General features: G+C 40.8%; 1 protein-coding gene across 1 annotated transcript in view; it reads left to right on the top strand.

The window, feature by feature from the left end:
* The window catches only part of LOC101863518 (probable serine/threonine-protein kinase SIS8), a gene marked incomplete at its 5' end in the record, with an annotated part of 30,843 nt that extends 14,876 nt beyond the window's left edge, over nt 1–15,967 (top strand). The window contains 8 exon segments of the mRNA XM_013084542.2: nt 2,195–2,417; nt 3,461–3,607; nt 4,542–4,695; nt 6,408–6,518; nt 7,268–7,337; nt 8,674–8,864; nt 10,332–10,460; nt 11,435–15,967. Coding sequence (XP_012939996.1) covers nt 2,195–2,417; nt 3,461–3,607; nt 4,542–4,695; nt 6,408–6,518; nt 7,268–7,337; nt 8,674–8,864; nt 10,332–10,460; nt 11,435–11,542 — 1,133 coding nt within the window.
* Nucleotides 15,968–18,761: the final 2,794 nt, after the last annotated feature.

The raw sequence follows: 18,761 nt of genomic DNA, 5'->3' as shown, positions 1-18,761 counted from the left end.
CTCTCTCTCTCTCTTTCTTTCTTTCTCACTCGGTGTATCTTTCTTTCTCTCTGTCTCTGAATATGTGTGACTATTTGTTGTGTATCATGTCCATACATTGATGCGCGCGTGCTTGCTTATTTCTGTATGTCTGTCTGTCTGTTTGTCTGGCTGCGTCTGTCTGTCTGTCTGTCTATGTGTATGTCTGTTCGTCGGTCTGTTTGTCTGTATAATCTGTCTGTCTGTCTGTATGTCTGTCTGCCTGCCAGCTTGCCTGTCTGTCTGTCTGTCTGTCTGTCTGTATGTCTGTCTGTCTGTCTGTCTGTCTCTCTCTCTCTTTCTTTCTTTCTCTATCTATCCATCCATCCATCCATCCATCCATCCATCCATCCATCCATTCATCCATCCATCCTTCCATCCATCCATTCATCCATCCACCTATCTATCTATCCATCTATCTATCTATCTATCTATCTATCTATCTATCTATCTATCTATCTATCTATCTGTCTATCTATCTATCTGTCTCTCCCTCTTCAACTATCAGTTTGTATATCGTGTCCGTACCTTGACTTGTGTGTTTCTGCATGACCTGGTAGAGCGACGTGCCATAGTTGTACATTACTCGTATGGTCCTTTATGTAGCGTGATGGATTGATTTTTGCGTAGCTGGAACAGAGGATGGGACGTCTAGTTTGATTTTTGCTTAAAGATGTCTATAGTATCGGCCATCATCACCGTGTGAGTGGTTGGTGGGTGTTTTGGTGTGATTTAACTCCTTTTTTCCTGTCAAACGACTATCGTGATCTTTATCCAAATCTCCCCTCCAGGTTTGCTCCTTCTTTCCTATCATACATCTATCGTCCTTATCCCCCCTTCTTCTTTTATATATTCGTTACTCTCTTGTAACACCTCCAATCTTCTGGCGCTCATATGACCTTATGAAGTTGCGAGCGCCGCAAAACCTCTACTAAAACTAACAATTCTCTCCTCGTTTTTGTTTATACAGTGGCGTCCAAAAGAAACTTGAAAATGTTATCACCCAATCATCGTGTTATAGCTTTGTACTAACCACTCATGCAGCGTGCCAATTTAAAGCTAAATAAATTCTACATCATCTGACACATTAATATTTCATCTATGTTAAGAGACGCCCTAGATATGCTCACTCAAAATTGACGTTTAAAAATCGGGCTGGGCAAAATTGTGCAAGTGGGTGGTTGGCGGGTGCTCTGGTGTGGTTTGCTCCTTCTTTCCTATCAAACGTCCATTGTCTTTATTTCCCCCTCCTTCTTTTTTAGTAGTTGTTACTCTCTTGTAACACATTTAATCTTCGGCACTTATAAGACCTTATTGCGTTGGAAGTGCCGTAAAACACTTACTAAGACTGAAAAAGGGTGCAAAATCAGAGAAGCGTAAAAGTGTGTTCACACGTATATTGAGGTGCATCAACATTGGTGGAATGGACAAATTGAATATCTAATGAAAAGACTATACGATTGTCTCTACTATAAATAGCATCTTCTTATGATATTTTCAAACAGATTGGAAAACAGAGCAGTTACAATACCCCTCAAAACCTGGCCATGTGTTCATTGGTCTAAATTTTGTTTTGTTTTTAGGAGCTATTGGTTTCGTGTTTTTGCACTTGGACTGTAGTCGGCTAGATTTTTAAACATAGTCTTGTGTCAGTGAGGAACACAGGCCTCGAAACTGTCGAACATACGAGAATCATGTGTCAGTGAGGAACAGAAACCACGAAACTGTCGAACATTATGAGAATCATGTGTCAGTGAGGAACAGAAACCACGAATCTGTCGAACATACGAGAATCATGTGCCAGTGAGGAACAGAGTCCACGAAACTGTCATGGTTTTGAGTGGTCTGGAGTGGAATGAACAAAACCACCCTCGTGAGAATCAGCGGATGGCTTGGTTTAGTGGACTACATCGCGCAAGTGCTGGAACGTCACGTCTTACCCTTATTTTCCTCACAGTGTCATTTAAGTAGACACCCCCATGCTTTGCAAAGTACTTTTTGCTTCTTCTGTCCTATCAAACATCTATTGATCTTATCCCCCCTTCTTCTTTTTTATGTAGTTTGTTATTTTCTTGTAACACCTCTAATCTTTGGCACTAAAATGACCTTATTGTGTTGCAAGTGCCGTAAAACTCTTACTAAAACTTTTTTTTAAACGTTGCGTCTCTTCCCACAGGAGTCAACCCAGGGGGTGGAGCAATAATCAACAACGGGGTCGTCTGGAATGTCGAGAGAGGCAATGCCGGACTGCCAGGTGCGCTCATGGGGGCCGGCGAGGGGGGCAAGAGCTCCAACTTCCGCGACTACGAGCCAGCGGCAGTGGCCAGTGCCAGGCGCAAAATGATACCTGTGCTGCCGGACGCGCTCATCAAGTCGGAGTCTGTGGACATGGGTCAGAGGTGAGTTGTAACCTGTCGACATGGGTCAAAGGTGAGTCGTAGCGTCAGAGGTGAGTCGTAACCTGTCGACATGGGTCAAAGGTGAGTCGGGGTCGGAGGTGAGTCGTAGGGTCAGAGGTGAGTCGGGATCTGTCGACATGAGTCAGAGGTGAGTTGTTACTAGCCAGTCGACATGGGTTGAAAGATGAGTCTTGGGGGGGGTGGGAGGGGGGTCAAAAGTGGGTCTTAGCCTGTTGATATTGGTCAAAGGGGAGTCATATTCTGTTAACGAGGGTCAAAGGTGATTCGTAATCTGTGGATATGGGTCGGAGGTGAGTCTTAGCCTGTAGATATGAGGTCATAAGTGAGTCTTAGCCTGTAGATATGGGGTCAAGGGTGAGTCATAGCCTGTAGATATGGGGTCAAAGGTGAGTCATAGCCTGTAGATATGGGCTAAAAGTTAAGTCGTAGGCCATCAACAAGGACCAAAAGTCAGTTGTAGTCTGTGGATATGGGTCAAAGATGGGTCAGAGTCTGTCAACATTGGTCAAATATGAGTTCTCTGAACTGTTAAATGGATCTTCCTATTAATTACAAGTTTGATGGGTGGGAATAGGGATGGATGTTATTGGGGTTTTTTCTTTTCACCTATCAAAAATGTGTCGTCCTTACTTCTCTCTTTTCCTTCATTTTTTTTTTCTTTGTATGTTACACTCTAGATACACCTCTAATCTTTGGCCCTTATATGACCTATTTGTGTTGCAAGTGCTGTAAAGACTCGTGTGCATGGTTGGCGGGTGCTCTGGTGTGGTTTGCTCCTTCTTTTCTATCGAACATCTATCGTTCTGATCTCTCCTTCTTTTTTTGTGTTTGTTACTCTCTTGTAACACCTCTAATCTTCGGCACTTGTATGACTTTATTGTGTTGCAAGTGCCGTAAAACTCTTACTCAAACTAAACTCTAGATACATCTCTAATCTTTAGCCCTTATATCACCTATTTGTGTTGCAAGTGCTGTAAAAACTCGTACTAAAACTTTAAAAAATAAAACTTGTACATTTTCAGGCTGGGTGGTGGTGTGTTTGCCGACACCCACATCGCCCGGTGGAACGAGATGAGCGTGGCGGTCAAGCGTCTGACGCTGTCCATCCATAGCAACCAGCTGACCAGCGAGGCCATGGAGCTGATGAAAGAGGAAGTCTGGTTTCTGAGGTAGGGAGGAAGGGCATATACCTCCTTCTTTCTTTCTTTCTTTGCATTGTGAGGGGATTTTTAAGTTTTAAAAGTTTTGTTTTTGTTTGGGTCAAGTTGGTTCTTGGATGGTTTTATTGTGGTGCAACGCTATGTTATGTTTTTCTGTCAAAAAGTACACTGCTTGTCTGAGTGCATCTGCTATTTCAGGGATGTCAGGGTTTTTTTGTTTAGGTTTTTTCCTGTTATTTCAATTTTTTTAGATAATAAGAATTGAATAAAAATTAAATATTGATGAGGTCCAGACACTTCCGTTGTTTTTCTTTCTTAGCTTTTTAGTAGAGGTTTTACAGCGCTCGCAACTGCATAAGGTCGTATGAGCGCTTTTTTCAATTTTTCAAACAAAAAAGATGGTATGAAGAGCAGATATTATTCTCAGTATTTGTTTTCTGTTTAACTACCATATTAATTGATTCTATTTTAACTGTCTTTTTCTTTGCATATATATACAACTTCATCAATCTTCAGTTAGTGTCACCAAACCCCAGTGGCTTACATCCTTGCAATTTAATTAAAAGCATTTTTGGCAAATTTTTTCCCTTTGGCTGCGGGTGGTTGGAAGGTACCGCTGGTAGGTCCTACTTCTTCACTTTCCCTCTGCTGTCTGTCTTACTTTTCCCAAGCACTAAATGACCATTATTGAGTCGATGTGCTTCTCTTGACTCAAACAGACAAACCAACAAAGGTGGGTGGTTGGCGGGTGCTCAGGTGTGGTTTGCTTCTTCTTTCCTATCAAACATCTATTGTCCTTGTCTTTCCTTCTTCTTTTTTATGTTTGTTACTCTCTTGTAACACCTTTAATCTTCTGGCGCTCGTATGACCTTATGCAGTTGCGAGCGCCGTAAAACCTTTAATAAAACTAAACTAAAACAAATCCCTTTGGCTCTTCCATCAGTCGTCAGCGGCACAAGAACATCGTGTGCGTCCTGGGCCTGAGTCTTGATGGGCGTCTGCCGTTTTTGTTGACCGAGTACATCATCGGAGAATGCCTGAAGGACTATCTCGGTGTCAACGGTCAGCACCTGACCTGGCCCCAGAGAATTCGCATGGTAAGTTACAAGCGCATGAGCAACAAAGAACCACATACGAGGGCTGTCCCACGGAAAACCGGAATTTGGCTGTAATTTGAAAACTATTCAATATTTTCACATTCTGTAAACGCACACTTGTAAAACAATAATTTAGAAATTTCCCGATTGAGCACCATGAGCATCGCACAAACCAAACGAGCACAGCAGTTCTCAAAAGATGGCTACCCCCTTGGAAAATTGGTAAAGGGTAGAAGTGAGGTCTGTCATTCGGTTTCTGACCGCAAAAGGTCTCAAACCTCTAGAAATACACACTGAAATAAAGTCAGTTTATGGGGAGAAAGTAATGGCAAGGTCACAGGTATATGAGTGATGTAGTAAGTTCAAAGCCGGACACTCCGATATCAATGATAAAGTTTACCCAGGACTGAGGATAACAAGAGTCACGTTAACGAACTTATTCAAACAGACAGGCGCCTAAAAATTCGCGAAATTTGCGAGTCGCTAAACATTTCAAAGTCGACTGTCTATAGGATATAGTTTGATGAGCTGCACTATTGAAAGGTCTCTGCTTGATGGGTTGGGGCCGAAAAAGACGAGCGGGGTCATTTTGCTGCATGGCAACACAACGCCACACACCGCAAACGTCACGAAAGACTGGTTCCAAAGGTTCGGCTAGGAAGTTCTACTACACCCCCCTCACAGTCCTGACTTGGCCCTGTCAGATTATCACCTTTTCGAACCAATGAAACGCCATATTTCTGGACAGCGATTCACCGACGACGAAGACCTCGTGGAAGCCGTGAACGATTGGTTGAAATCCCTTGACGAAAGATTCTTCAGGGAGGGTATCTTCTCCCAGATCCAGCGATGGGAAAAATGTGTCCAGCGGGATGGTGATTACATTGAGAAATAAAGCACATGTTGAGGTATGATGTGTTACAGTTTTATTATAATAGGACAAAGATTTTTGCTTTTACGGACCTTTTCCGGTTTTCCTTGGGACAGCCCTCGTAATATGGTAAACTCCTTGTCTCCGGCAAGCCACTCCCAGCGGCTTTCGGTCAGAACCGCTGTGCCGTTAAGCTACTGGTAGCAGCTCGGGCACGTTCCATTACGACAACTTTGACAATAAATTACTGTTGCCAAAAACAGGTCTCTTTTAGCAAGATGTCATTCATTAGATGAAGAACTATAGAAACAGGTTCACTTATTTTGATTTAGTGACCAATTTAGTGATGTAAATTTTGTACCAAAACAGGGCCAAATTTTTTTTTTTGCTAAATGGAAAGTCTGATCAGTAACCTAACTTGTGTGAAAAAATCAAAGTGTAAAAACTGCGATTAGATTTTGAATAAATTCAAATTCAAATTTTGGAATCAGTCTATTTTTAAATGGTTACGCTGACAAAAAAAAACTCTTTTTCTCGAAACTACTGCGAAGAAAAAAGCCGTTTTGTCAGCTTACCGCAGTATTGTCCTTATTTCTCCTCCTTCTTTTCTTTCCATATCATTCTCTTGTGGTAACACCTCTAATCTTCGGCACTCTTTGACCTAAAGCCGTAAAGCTCTTCGAAATATAAAACCTGCCCTTTCAGGGATGAATGTTAAAATTTGTCAGAGGTCCTTCCTTTTGAACAAGTTTACAATGTTGCAAGGCACATTAAACCTCTATGAAATTTCACATTCACACCCCCCCCCCCCCCCCAACCCCCCTTCATCATATGTTTCCAGTGCAGCCAGGTTGCAGACGGCATGGCTTTCCTCCACTCCACCAAACCTCCGATCATCCATAGGGACCTGCGCTGTGGCAACCTCTTTCTGTCCGACAACGACCTTGTCAAGGTGAGTGTCTCGGTCTGGATGTTTTGTTGGGGTTTTTTTGGTTTTTTGGAAGGGGAGGTTCTGTTGTTGTAGTTGGTGGGTGGTTGGCAGGTGCCCTGGTGTGGTTTGCTTCTTCTTTCCTATCAAACATCTATCGTCCTTATCTCCCCTTCTTCTTTTTATGTTTGTTACTCTCTTGTAACACCTCTAATCTTCTGGCACTCATATGACCTTATGCAGTGGCGATCGCAGTAAAACATCTACTAAAACAATAAACATATATTGTTATAGTTGTATAAATCATTTTGAAAGTTGCATCAAAGGTGCCTTTGGAAGAGAACGATCATGCGCGAAAAGCGATGATAAAGGAGAGTTAGACAACTCATAAACGATAACCCGCTCATTGTAAATCTGGTCAGATCATTCCATTAGGAATATTGACAAGTCCACATTCTCATCTCGATTTTTGCATTGGGACATGCAAGACAATCGCCAGATTGGCCGACATCTGTGCTGTAGCGGTTACTCACTTCGCTGTCACACGCAGGGGACCCGAGTTTTCGTTTCCTGAGTGGGGAGAAAGTTTTTTTGGGTATCTCGGCCTTTCTGCTGAGTTGTTGTATCCCTCTCAACCGGGTTGGCTCTGACGGGCAGGGCGAGAAGCCTGCCTCCTAAATGATCTAAATTGCGTTGATAGAAGTATGAAAAAACACCTACTTTTTTTTTAAAGATGAAATGTCTTCAAACTCAAGACTCCTTTTTTGTTCCAGGTGGCAGATTTCAGCTTGGCAAAGCTTCTGCAGCCCATACGAAATCAATGTGAAGAGGATGACTGCAGCTGTAAGTTTTATAGCATCAAGAGCTTCTTTGCATACAGTCTTTCCCTAATCTCTGTGCTCATTTGAGGAAATGACAGGTTTTCAAGTGGGTGGTTGGCGAGTGCTCTAATGTGGTTTGCTTCTTCTTTCCTGTCAAACATCTATCGTCTTTATCTCCCCTCCTTCTATTTTGTGTTGTTACTTTCTTGTAACACCTCTTATCTCCGGCACTTATATGACCTTATTGTGTTGCAAGTGGCGTAAAACACTTACTAAAACTTAAAAAAACAGGTTTTCAAGATCCCTATTTTAAAGGCCAGTTGCTCATGAATTTACAGACATTTTAAAGAATATCAGAAGTTAAAATATTAATCTTTGAACTGTTGTGATCATACTGATTGATGATAGTGCAAATATCTAACTAGAAATGTGGATGGTTGGCAGATTCTCTGATGTGGTTTGCTCCTTCTTCCCTGTCAAGCATCTATCGTCCTGATCTCTTCTTCTTTTTGTGTGTTCATTATTCTCTTTTTGTACCTCTGATCATCAGCACTTATTTTACCTTAATGAGCTGCAACGGCCTCACTAAAATTTAACAAGTTCCTTTGTATATAGGTCAGTTGTCCATGAATGTATAGACAAGTTTTAGAATATCAGAATTCAAAAGGTTTTGTTTGAAGTTTGGTCAGAATGTCCCTTATGGTTTTCAACGCTTGTTGGAAATGATGTGAGTGACAAAGTGAAATGTAATTTGACTCATTTTGTTGCCATAACTATTGAAAAATCAATAATTGAAAAGAGAATGAGCTTCTTTTTGATAAAAACACCATTATAGTGGGTTCATTGAATTATCGTGGTTGTGCTATTTGATGACACTGCGAACTTTGAACTGTGGGTGGCTGGTGGGTACTCTGATGGGGTTTGCTCTTTCTTTCCTATCTAACATCTGTCGACCTTATCTCTCCTTCTTTTCTTTGTATGTTACTCTCTAGTGACCCCTCGAATCTTTAGCCGTTATAAAACCTATTTGTGTTGCAAATGCTGGAAACTCTTACGAACACTAAACCAAACGCCTCTAATCTTTGGCGCTTATATGACCTAATTGTGTTGCAACTGCTGTGAAACTCTCACTAAAACTAAACTAAGTGGGTTGTTGGCGGGTGCTCTGGTGTGGTTTGCTCCTTCTTTCCTATCAAACATCTGTCGTCCTTTTCTCCCCTCCTTCTATTTTGTGTTTGTTACTCTCTTGTAACACCTCTAATTTTCTGACGCTCGTATGACCTTATGCAGTTGCGAGCGCCATAAAACCTCTACTAAAACAACAAACTTATCTAAAAGTACCAAAACTTCCTGCACAGGTCAGAGACTGAAGAGTGGTTGCCCGGCAACCATACGCTGGACGGCCCCAGAGCTGCTGGCACACCCACAGGCCCGCGAGGGGGAGGGCACGGTCATCTCCACGGCCATCGACGTTTACTCCTTTGCCATGATCATGTGGGAGACGGTCTTCTACAAAGATCCTTTCGACGAAATCAGCACCGAGGAGGAGGTAGGTGCATTAACACTTTGCCATCATATTTTGGGGAAATTCCAAAGAAACTGGGTGGTAAACATCGTCAATCGGCGAGATGAGGCGGCAAAGTGTTAACTCTTTATGTCCAGAAATCCGCTCCCAGCGGCTCGTGGTCGGATTCCCTGTGTCGGTGAGCTGCTGACAGCGGCTCGGGCGTATTTCTTTACAACAACTTCTCCGCATCAAATTACTTTTCAGCATTTGCCGAAAACAGGTGTCCTTTATCAGGAGTTCATTCATTAGATGAACAATCAAAGTAGGTTCACTTGTTTTGATTTAATGCCCCATTTAGTGACGTTTTTGTCATTTTTAGAAAATCCAACCAAAGTAGGGGCCCAGCATAGTGGGTTCTTCTCTTCCCCCCCTGGAGATAAAGAGTTAAATATAACCCCCCTGGAGATAAAGAGTTAAATATAACAGGTGGTTGACGAGTGAAGAGTTAAATATAACAGGTGGTTGACGAGTGAAGAGTTAAATATAACAGGTGGTTGACCAGTGTTTTGGTATGTTTTGCTCCTTCCTTCCTATCAAAAACCATTCGTCCTTATCTCTCCTTTTTCTTTTCTTTGTATATTGCTGTCTAGTAACACCTCTAATCTTTGGTACTTATATGGTCTTTTTGTGTTTCAAGTGCCATAAAATTCTTAACAGTAGTAATATTACACAGCATTTATATAGTGCTTAACCCATCTCGACAGCAAGCTCTATGGGGTTTACTCTATTCCATTACCCCGCCCAACAGACCATTGAACACTCAAAAACATTTTCAGCAAACTAGCAAGATATTTTGCTGTCTGTAGCCGGGTACCCATTCCCACCTAGGTGAAATGAGGAATATTTGTGGCAAATGCCACAAATGACACAACATTAAACACCTGACGAGATTGGAACCCATGGCCATGCCATACAGGGGGCTCTCGTGACCTAGAGGTTAAGGAGTTCGCCTCTCATTCAAAGGTTTCGAATCTGGGAAGCGACCGAAAAATTTTCTTCACTAAAATTTCTCCTTTCACATCCTTTCCTGCTCTCTAGCAATGTTCTCTCGTGTGCTTTCGTCTCCACTTTCTGCCCCCACCCCCCCTCACCTCCTTTGCCCCCTCCTCTGGGCTCCTGACTCTTTCTGCAGCCTTTCTACTGCTACTCCTTGACTCCTCCTTACTGCTGTCTTTCAGCCACACCCCTGATCTTCTGGTAGGACAGATCTTCACCTAGCCTTCTCGGACAAGGGTGAAAAATCTCGGAGGGCCCGTGTGCAAGTTGAGCACGTTAAAGATCCTTTGGTGGTCGAGCAAAATTCAAAATTTCCTACCAACTGAAAATTTTAAGTGTGACCTTATGCAGTTGCGAGCGCCGTAAAATTCTTACAAAAAAAAAAAAACATACAGTTGCGAGTCTGCAAGCTGAACTAAAACTAAACACAACTGACCTGTCTGCCTTTTCCAGGTGATAGAGATAGTGAAGAATGGCGGGCGGCCGGAAGTGGCGTCTACAGCTGACATGATGCCTCAGTTCAAAGATCTCATGAAAGTGTGCTGGGATCAGAGGCCTAGTGTGCGCCCACCCTTCAAACAAGTGAGCTCATTACTTTTGTGTTTTATCCAATTATTTTATCCCATCTCATCCAGTCTCTATTTATCGTAGCACGTCACATCTCGTATTTTTCCACATATCATTATAAAATAAATAAATAAAATTACACTTTTATTTGTCCCAGAAGGGCATTTTGGTTTACAATAGCAAACAAACATATACATACATAAATACATAATTATAAATACATACATACATAAATACGTGCATAAATACATACATAAATACACAATATAAACACATTATTATTATAATATTATGTCATATCTCTTCTCACATCATCTTTTTTCATATCATTTTATTTCCTCTCACCTTATCTCATTTTGTCACCTCATAGCTAAATCTAAACTTGTCTCATCGTATCTCTCCTCTTTTCATCTCATCTTGTCTCATCTTATTTCAGTTAATCTCATCTCATTTAACTTCTTCTCATCTCATCCAAACCAGTCCTATTCCATCTTGTCTGTGGGTGGTTGGCAGTTGCTCTGGTGTGGTTTGCTTATTCTTTCCTATCAAACATCTATCGTCTTTATCTCCCCTTCTTCTTTTTTGTGTCTGTTACTCCCTTGTAACACCTCAAATCTTCGGCACCTATCTGACCTGATTGTGTTGCAAGTGCTTTAAAACTTATTAAAACTCATCTTCTCTCATTCCATCTCATTTCATTTTTTTTTAAATCTAATATCATCTTTGTCTCATTTCATCTCATCTCGTCTTTGTCTCGTCTCATCTCATCTTCTCTTTGTCTCATCTCATCCCATCTCATCTTCTCTTTGTCTCATCTCATCCCATCCCATCTCCTCTTTGTCTCATCTCATGTCATCTCATCTTCTCTTTTTCTCATCTCATCCCATCTCCTCTTTGTCTCATCTCATCTCATTCCATCTCATCTCCTCTTTGTCTCTTCTCATCCCATCTCATCTTCTCTTTGTCTCATCTCATCTCGTCCTCCCCAGCTGGCTGTTAATCTCAAAGAGATGGTCGGCGCGGCCAGAGCTCACCAGAAGTCTCAGAGCAACAAGCAACGACAGCACAAACCACAGCACGGGGCCGAGAAAGTGTGAAGGATTTCTTTTTTCCATTTTTCACTTTTTTAAAGTCTCGTTCTAAAATGATGGCGGAATCTACGCCACTCGTGGTGAAATGAAACGTGTCTGATGTTGTGCCTACTTGTCGTGTGTGTGCTAGAACTCAGTCATACCATCTCTCCATCCCTCCATCTGTCCATTTCTCCGGTTGACACATCTGTCCATCTCTCCTGCTGACAAGTTTGGATCCGCGGGATGAAGAGTTGTGTTCAAAGACTCTTTTAGGTTTCCTGTGGCACACGGTTTAGAGGTTGATTGCCTATAATTCGATCCTGCAGATTATTCTCTGTGTGGGCTAGATAAGACTGTATGCTTTTTGTGGCCTCAAGGCTTACAATGTAAGGTGCATGTTTATTTTAAGTGTGATTCTGTTGATGGCACGGGTAGAACAAGTTATGTTTTGTAAGTAAAAACACCGTCGGTGGTGGTGTGGGGTTGGGTCAAGGTATTGCACCAGTTGAAATAATCTTCAGGGTTAATGGCATTCAGAAATGTTTTTAAGAAGTGAATTGTATCGGTTCAAGGCTCCACAGCGAATCCTTGGAATTTTTATCTCGTTCTTTCAGCCCCCACCGAATTTTGTACAAAGTCGTGAAGACTAGATTTCACGTGTTCCTGACTTGGGACTAATTTCTGTGTGTACTCTGAGTGCGCTTCAATTTGTGTCAACCCTGAGATGTTTCAGACAGTCTGATAGAAGTGGCTTCTCACCTGTCGTAGTTTTACTCTGCTCCCGTTCAGATGAGACACATGGCGCTCATATGACCTTATGCAGTTTTGCGAGCGCCGTAAAACCTTACTAAAACTAAAGATGAAGACACAAAGCAGGCTCTGTGAAACTACAGAACACGGTAGAAATTGTCAAAAAGAGGATCATTCATTGTTGAGGAGAAAAGTGGACATCTTAGACAGATGAACTTTTAGGGCAGCGTCTTTAAAGTGTAACAAAATGCGAAGGCTGGAGTGGGAAATGGCTGTTTGTACAGGAGATTGTCTTATACAGGTGTCCAGAAGAGCTATTCAACTGTAATTTTTTTTTTTTTTTTTCGAAACCAGGGGGTTTAATTTCTTGTCATGTCGTAGATGGGTGGAAAGCCTGTAATGTATCACTGTAGCGAGGACAAAATGTGTTCTCAGTTCATTAAGTGGGACAGAGAATCTTCCTGAAATCCAATATGTGTCCGGGGTTTTGGGGGGGGTTTTTGTCTGTGTTTTTTCTTCAGAGATTAACCTGTTTGTGACCCAGGGTCCATTTGTGCTTCGCCAAGCACAACTTTGGATACCCGAGATGAAGAATTGTTCTGAAATTCTTAGGGTGGCTCTCATTGAGAGGTTGAAGGCCTGTAATTTGATCTAGTTTGTAAATATTTGGCAAATCATCTCTGAAAGCAAAACATTTCTTCTTACGGAATGTGTCATTGCGTTAGAATCTGCAATAATTTTTTTTGTAATATCGTCCAATACAAATAGTTTGGTGAACACAAAATATGACTCGGAGCTCTCATCATTATGGCCCTGGCACTTTGCAAAGCATGATGACAAACGCCGTTTGTAATAGAGCAGCATCGTGCTTTCTTTGCCACATACCTAAGAAAAAAAATGATGAAAGGCTCTCATCACATGGGTCAAAAAGGGCTTAATAGTTTTTGAACTGTCATGGTAGCTCTCACAGAGAGTGTTGCAGTCATTTAGTGAACTAAGTTGTTATATTATTATCTTAAGAAATTTTTCGGATATGGAAAAAAGTTGTTTTAGAAAGGGTTGCTCTTTCTCATGTTGTTAGGTTGTTTATTTCTGTTTTCTGATGGGAGTGTTGTGTTCATCACTTTTGTTCCACATTTGTTGTAAACGGGTTCATGTGAAATTCATAATTCATCTTATGTTAGTTGAGATGCTCGTTATTTCATGTTCAGTGGTTTATTGTGTCTTGCCAAGTAGTTTGATCTGTAGGAGGTGAGCACATGTATGCCTTAAAACCTACTGCTGTCAATTGTGAGACTGGTTTTAAAATTCAGTCGTAAGATTTTGTGATGTTTATTGACAAATTGCTGCTGCAAGATTTGGGACAGTGAGTGGAGTTTCGACTTACAGTTTTTAAGTTCTTGGTCTCAACGTACACCCTGGTTCTTTTTGCTCACCTTGATCGTGGGTGGTTGGCAGGTGCTCTGGTGTGGTTTGCTCCTTCTTCCCTATCAAACGTCTCTATAGTTGTTTCTCTTTCTGCTTCCTTTTCTTTGTACATTTCTCTCTCATAACACCTCTGATCTCCAACACTGATGTGGTGTAATTATGTTGCAAGTGCTGTAAAACTTTCACAAAGACACCTTGGCTGTTGCCACAGTCACCTTCACCACCCACCCACACAGCGTTTTGGGCGAAGAACGAGGCGAAATAAGACTCACAAAGCTGTACAAGAAGGGGTTAAATGCAAGTTTCAGATGATCAAGAGTTTTGTTGGGATTTTTATTGGTTGTTGGTGGGGGGATATTTTTTGGATGTAGTGAGCTTTAGCTGAATTTTACCCTTTTAAATAGATGTTCACTATAGTGTTTTTTTTCACCAAGTTTTGGTTGAAACATTGATGTTTGTTAGGGTTTTTTTCTGAATGAATTTCCATTGGTGACTGTTTGTGTCTAGTGAGTCAATTGAGGCCGCCTATTATTGTCTACAAAGTATGTCATATGTGAGAAAATGTAACTGATAACAGTTATGCATATTTCTCAACATGGTTAATGTAGAGCTTATATATATACATCTGTTTCTCATATTTTTAATGCATTTTAACCATCTGCGTAATAACCGAGAAGTGTTCAGACTAGATCGGATATCCGTAGAACTGTCGAGAATTCTGGCTTTGGCTTTCTGGTTGTATGTGATTCTGATCTATAGGATTGTTGATTGTTCCATTGTTCTCTGTGCTGGTTTTGTTGGTTTGCCTCTTTTGTTCACTCGGCTTTGGCTTTACTTTGTTGGGAGAGACTTCGAGCAGTCTTGCCGACTTTCCCAATTTTCCGGGAACTGTCTCACATTCGACAATCGGGAATGTGACGGCCTTATAACATACACAAAAACTCGTTCATTTTACCAGTATGTAATTTTGTTCGTTGTCAGGTAACTCAATCCCAGTCGGGGACAAGCAACTTTACTTAACTTCACATTAATTGTGAAATGGGAAAGAACTTGAAACTATACCATCTCATCATAGGTGATCGGAAGTTTTGTAATGTTTTATGTCTCTGGTTGCGCGTTGAAAATGTTGGAAAACCTGTTTTGAGCATCTGTCATCCTATGAAGGACAGATTGTTTTAATTTAGATAGATAGTTTAAAACTTTCAGCATTATAAGATAATGAATACGGCCACTATTTGTCTACTACCGGTCAAAAGTTTTTGTGACCTAGACTCCTAGAGATATGTATACTTAACTGACTCTGGTTTGACTAAACTGACTTTGGTTTGCAGGAAACTTTTACCACATTAAGGGAGAAAAACTCGCAAAGTGCCAGTATCTTGACATCTTTTGTCTTATATGATGTACATTTTTTTCCACTTTTATTCATCTTGGTTATAAGCACTATAAAAATGTGGTGTTTGTTTCTGGGTGTGTGTCCCAAGTTTTTATTTTGTTTTTTCTCCTCTGTTTGCCGTACTGTCGTTTCGGTACATTTATCGTGTTTGCTCAAATTGTACTTCTTTCTCCTCCTTCTGTGATATATGCTCTATTTCTATTGATTTTCAGGAGCAGGTAATTAGCGATAACAAGCATGGGTCATGAAAAGTTGGGCAGAAATTCCGATCCCATTTGGTAAACAGAAAGTGTGTCTGGCTTGGTCCTGTTTAACTCATATATGGATGAGCGTTCTGGTCATTTGACAACGTTGAAGATGCGCTGTGCTGTTTTGAGGCATTTAACGTCTTAACTGCTGAGTCGACGTACGTGTATGTACTTGTGTGTGCTCTAAAATTTGTTCACGGACATTTTTCTCTGCTGATTTGTACAATAAGTTTTAGGACATAGAGCCACAGTTTGTAGTTTCTTACCCATAAAAAGGGGAAAGATGTGATGGCTTTGTAAAGCTCCCTTGAAAGATCATTTCATTTTGTCAGTATAAACATAGATGGAAATATCTCAGCAGTAAAGGGGTGAAAGAAAACGAAGCATAACTTTGTCATTCACACAAATTTTTCAGTTCTGTTTTCTTTGCCTAAAATGTTTTTAAAGGCAGACAACAACATTTGTACTGTGAAATATTCAAACTCGTGTTTTTGGAATCAGCCTCAACAATGCCTCTGCCCTGTTGCTGATCAAACAAATGCTTATCAACCCTATCCGTATGTCGTGTTTTACTATCGTATCCATACGATGTGGGGAACTCTGCGCCACCACTTTCCAAAAATAAAATTTTCACGTTAATCTGATCCGTACGCTTCACATAGCAGTCTGTCAAAACGATTTTTTGAGAAATACTGAAAGTTTCAAAGAGATTTTGTACTAGGAGTATTCTAAAATGTGAAGAATACAACCCCGGGGGTAAAAAATGATCCCAGGGCGTACGGATAGTGTTAAGGATGCGTTGTTTTGGAGTAGTTTAAAGAATTGGGCAGTACTTCTTTATTCAAGCAGACTTTTCAGTCTTGTCAGGCTACAACACGCAAACTGTGAAATATAAAGCAAATCTGAGTTTCTCATTTGTGTTTGATGGTTTTTAAATGTGCAGCAACATTGCCTGTGATCTGCTGCTGATTAGACATATATATATACATATATGTCCGCTACATCCTGAAATAGTTAAAGGAAGAGATCCCCTAATGCTGACCAAGTCAGTCCTGCTTTTGTCTAGACGATGTAAATAAGTGAACTGAAGCAGAGGTTCAATTTGAACTTAAAGCTCTTCATTGCCTTTTGTTTTCTAAGACCCTGTCGGAATACTTTGTCCATGCCATTTGATTATGGTTGTTATCGCTGAGCGCCTCTTTTAGCCTCTATTTTATTTGCAGCAGCAATAGAAAGACATAATAATAATTCATTTTGTTTTCTGTTTTTTCCCTTAAACTTTAATTTTTTAGACTGTGATAATCCTTTCCTGGTTCCCATTCCGCCACTATGCTAAAACATTTTGCTTTTCACAATGGTTTCATGATGGAAAAAGTGTTTGTTTTTAGAAAGGAGGAGGAGGAGGCTAGTGAAAATATTTTTTTGGAAGTTTTTTTAATGAAATCATTTTTTATAATAGACCTAGTTGTGTATCATATGCTGAGAAAGGAGTAATTCTAATTATAGAGCTGTTGTTCTCTCCCGCTATGTGAAATAGCTCTGTACGACAGGCCTACGTTGTTGGAACGAGCAAACAGTGATGAAAAACCACTCTTTGAAACATTTTAGGTTTATAGAACGCAAACGATTTGAAAATGAAATTTGTAAGTGAGATTGTGTTGTCTGTATAGAAGAGACATTATTTTATTTACCTTGGCATGTCTTGAATGTTTACAGTGATATTGTAGACACACGTAACACTTACTTGTATTGGCATTCTTTACTTTTCTATACTTCATTTATACCAGTATTAACCTGTGGCCAGAAATGGCAATTTTGTTTGTATAGAAATTTGATTTAGTGTTGTAGAATTTTAGGGGGTTGTTTTTGTGTGTGTGTGTGTGTGATTTGAATAGCGGCCTATCTACTAGCTAGCCTTTGTGGTACTGATTTAGTACTCTCGAGTTATGCCTTTTCGATTTATATCATCTATTTACTGGCTCTTCAATTAGATGTCTAATTACACCTTGATAGATGAGGAAAAACTGTTCCTGGTAGCTTGCATGTCCAGCAAACTAGAGATGAGCAGACCAAAATTTGTCCGTCCGTCTCGCGGTAGTTTAAATAGACCCCAGTTTGTACCTCAGTAATCTGTGAAAATTTCTCTTGGATGTGTCTGCTTTTGTATGTTTGTAACACTCTTGTGACCCACTATTTCCGGGGTGCCTTGAAAGTCAAAATAGACTTTGTGCTGTTGAAGCTAGAGAGGTGAGCAGAGTAAGTCTGAATCCCTGTAAGGACTTCTCTGTTGACATCCACCCCTTGGCGCTCATATGACCTTATGCAGTTGCAAGCGCCATAAAACCTCCTTTAAAACAAAAAACAAATCGACTCAACACCTCCCAGTTGGGCCATTTTGTGACTCATCAGCCATAAGTCCAGCCAGAGCAAAGATAAATTTCTAATGTCATGTTAGTAATTAGCGCTTCAAAATAAGCAAAGTCTACACATAAACTAGTGGTTTAAATGCATGTTAACAATTTTACTTAATCAGTTTTAATCATTCATACTCAGTTGTTCCTGCTTTGCATTCCTTAACCTTTAACCTTCAACCTGTTCACGCGTGCCGGTAACGAAGAGACCGAATTTTGCCCAACTCGACCAAACTCTCGGGCTTGTTCTGCCTTGCGGGACATACTGCCTTACCCTTGTGTTCCCCTGACTAGACTGGTACTTTTTTTGTCTGCTACCGCAACTTTGTAAATTTTCAGTTCATCATCATCATCCAGTGCCAGATCTGCGACAGACATCGGCAATCAAGGTTCTCCTTTGCTCGGATGCTCTTAAAAAAGCTACGTTTCCCTGATCTTTCCCTGTTACCCTTCTGTTTAGGTTCCCTAAGTAGGTTGCTCTGGGCCTACCCTTACTTCGTTTGCCTTCAATTTTGCCAGTGAGAGCTAGATACGTTGTGTCGATGAGGGCTTAAATTTTTTGTTTCTGTAAATTTAACAAAATTTAGGTGGCATAGCTGGTAAAAGTAAATGGCACAGAGAAGATGTGAGTTCAATTCCTGCCAGGGGTGCATGCAACTTGTTCAATGGAATGTCGTCCGTACGTAGGTCTCTGCCTAATCCAAACTAATTTTTTCAGAAAACAGCGGTTAACCAAAAGAAAAGAAAATCCGCAGGTTTTTTTTTTTTGGTCTACTTGAGCAATCTTTCTAAACTGAAAATCTGGCTACACCAAAGAAAAACCTGCTGTTCCCTCCGATGTTGGTTTAAGAAGACTCCGCTGTATATCAGCTGGGATACTGTAACCCAGTTAGCCTTTTGGGGGGTTAGCCACGTGGGTGGTTGGCGGGTGCTCTGGTGTGGTTTGCTTCTTCTTTCCTATGAAACATCCATCGTCCTTATCTCCCCTTCTTCTTCTTTTTTGTTTGTTA

Source organism: Aplysia californica, unplaced genomic scaffold (assembly GCF_000002075.1).
Source record: "Aplysia californica isolate F4 #8 unplaced genomic scaffold, AplCal3.0 scaffold00301, whole genome shotgun sequence".
Taxonomy (NCBI): Eukaryota; Metazoa; Mollusca; class Gastropoda; order Aplysiida; family Aplysiidae; genus Aplysia; species Aplysia californica.
Note: the sequence above shows the minus strand (reverse complement) of the source record. Positions and strands in the feature narration are given on the sequence as shown.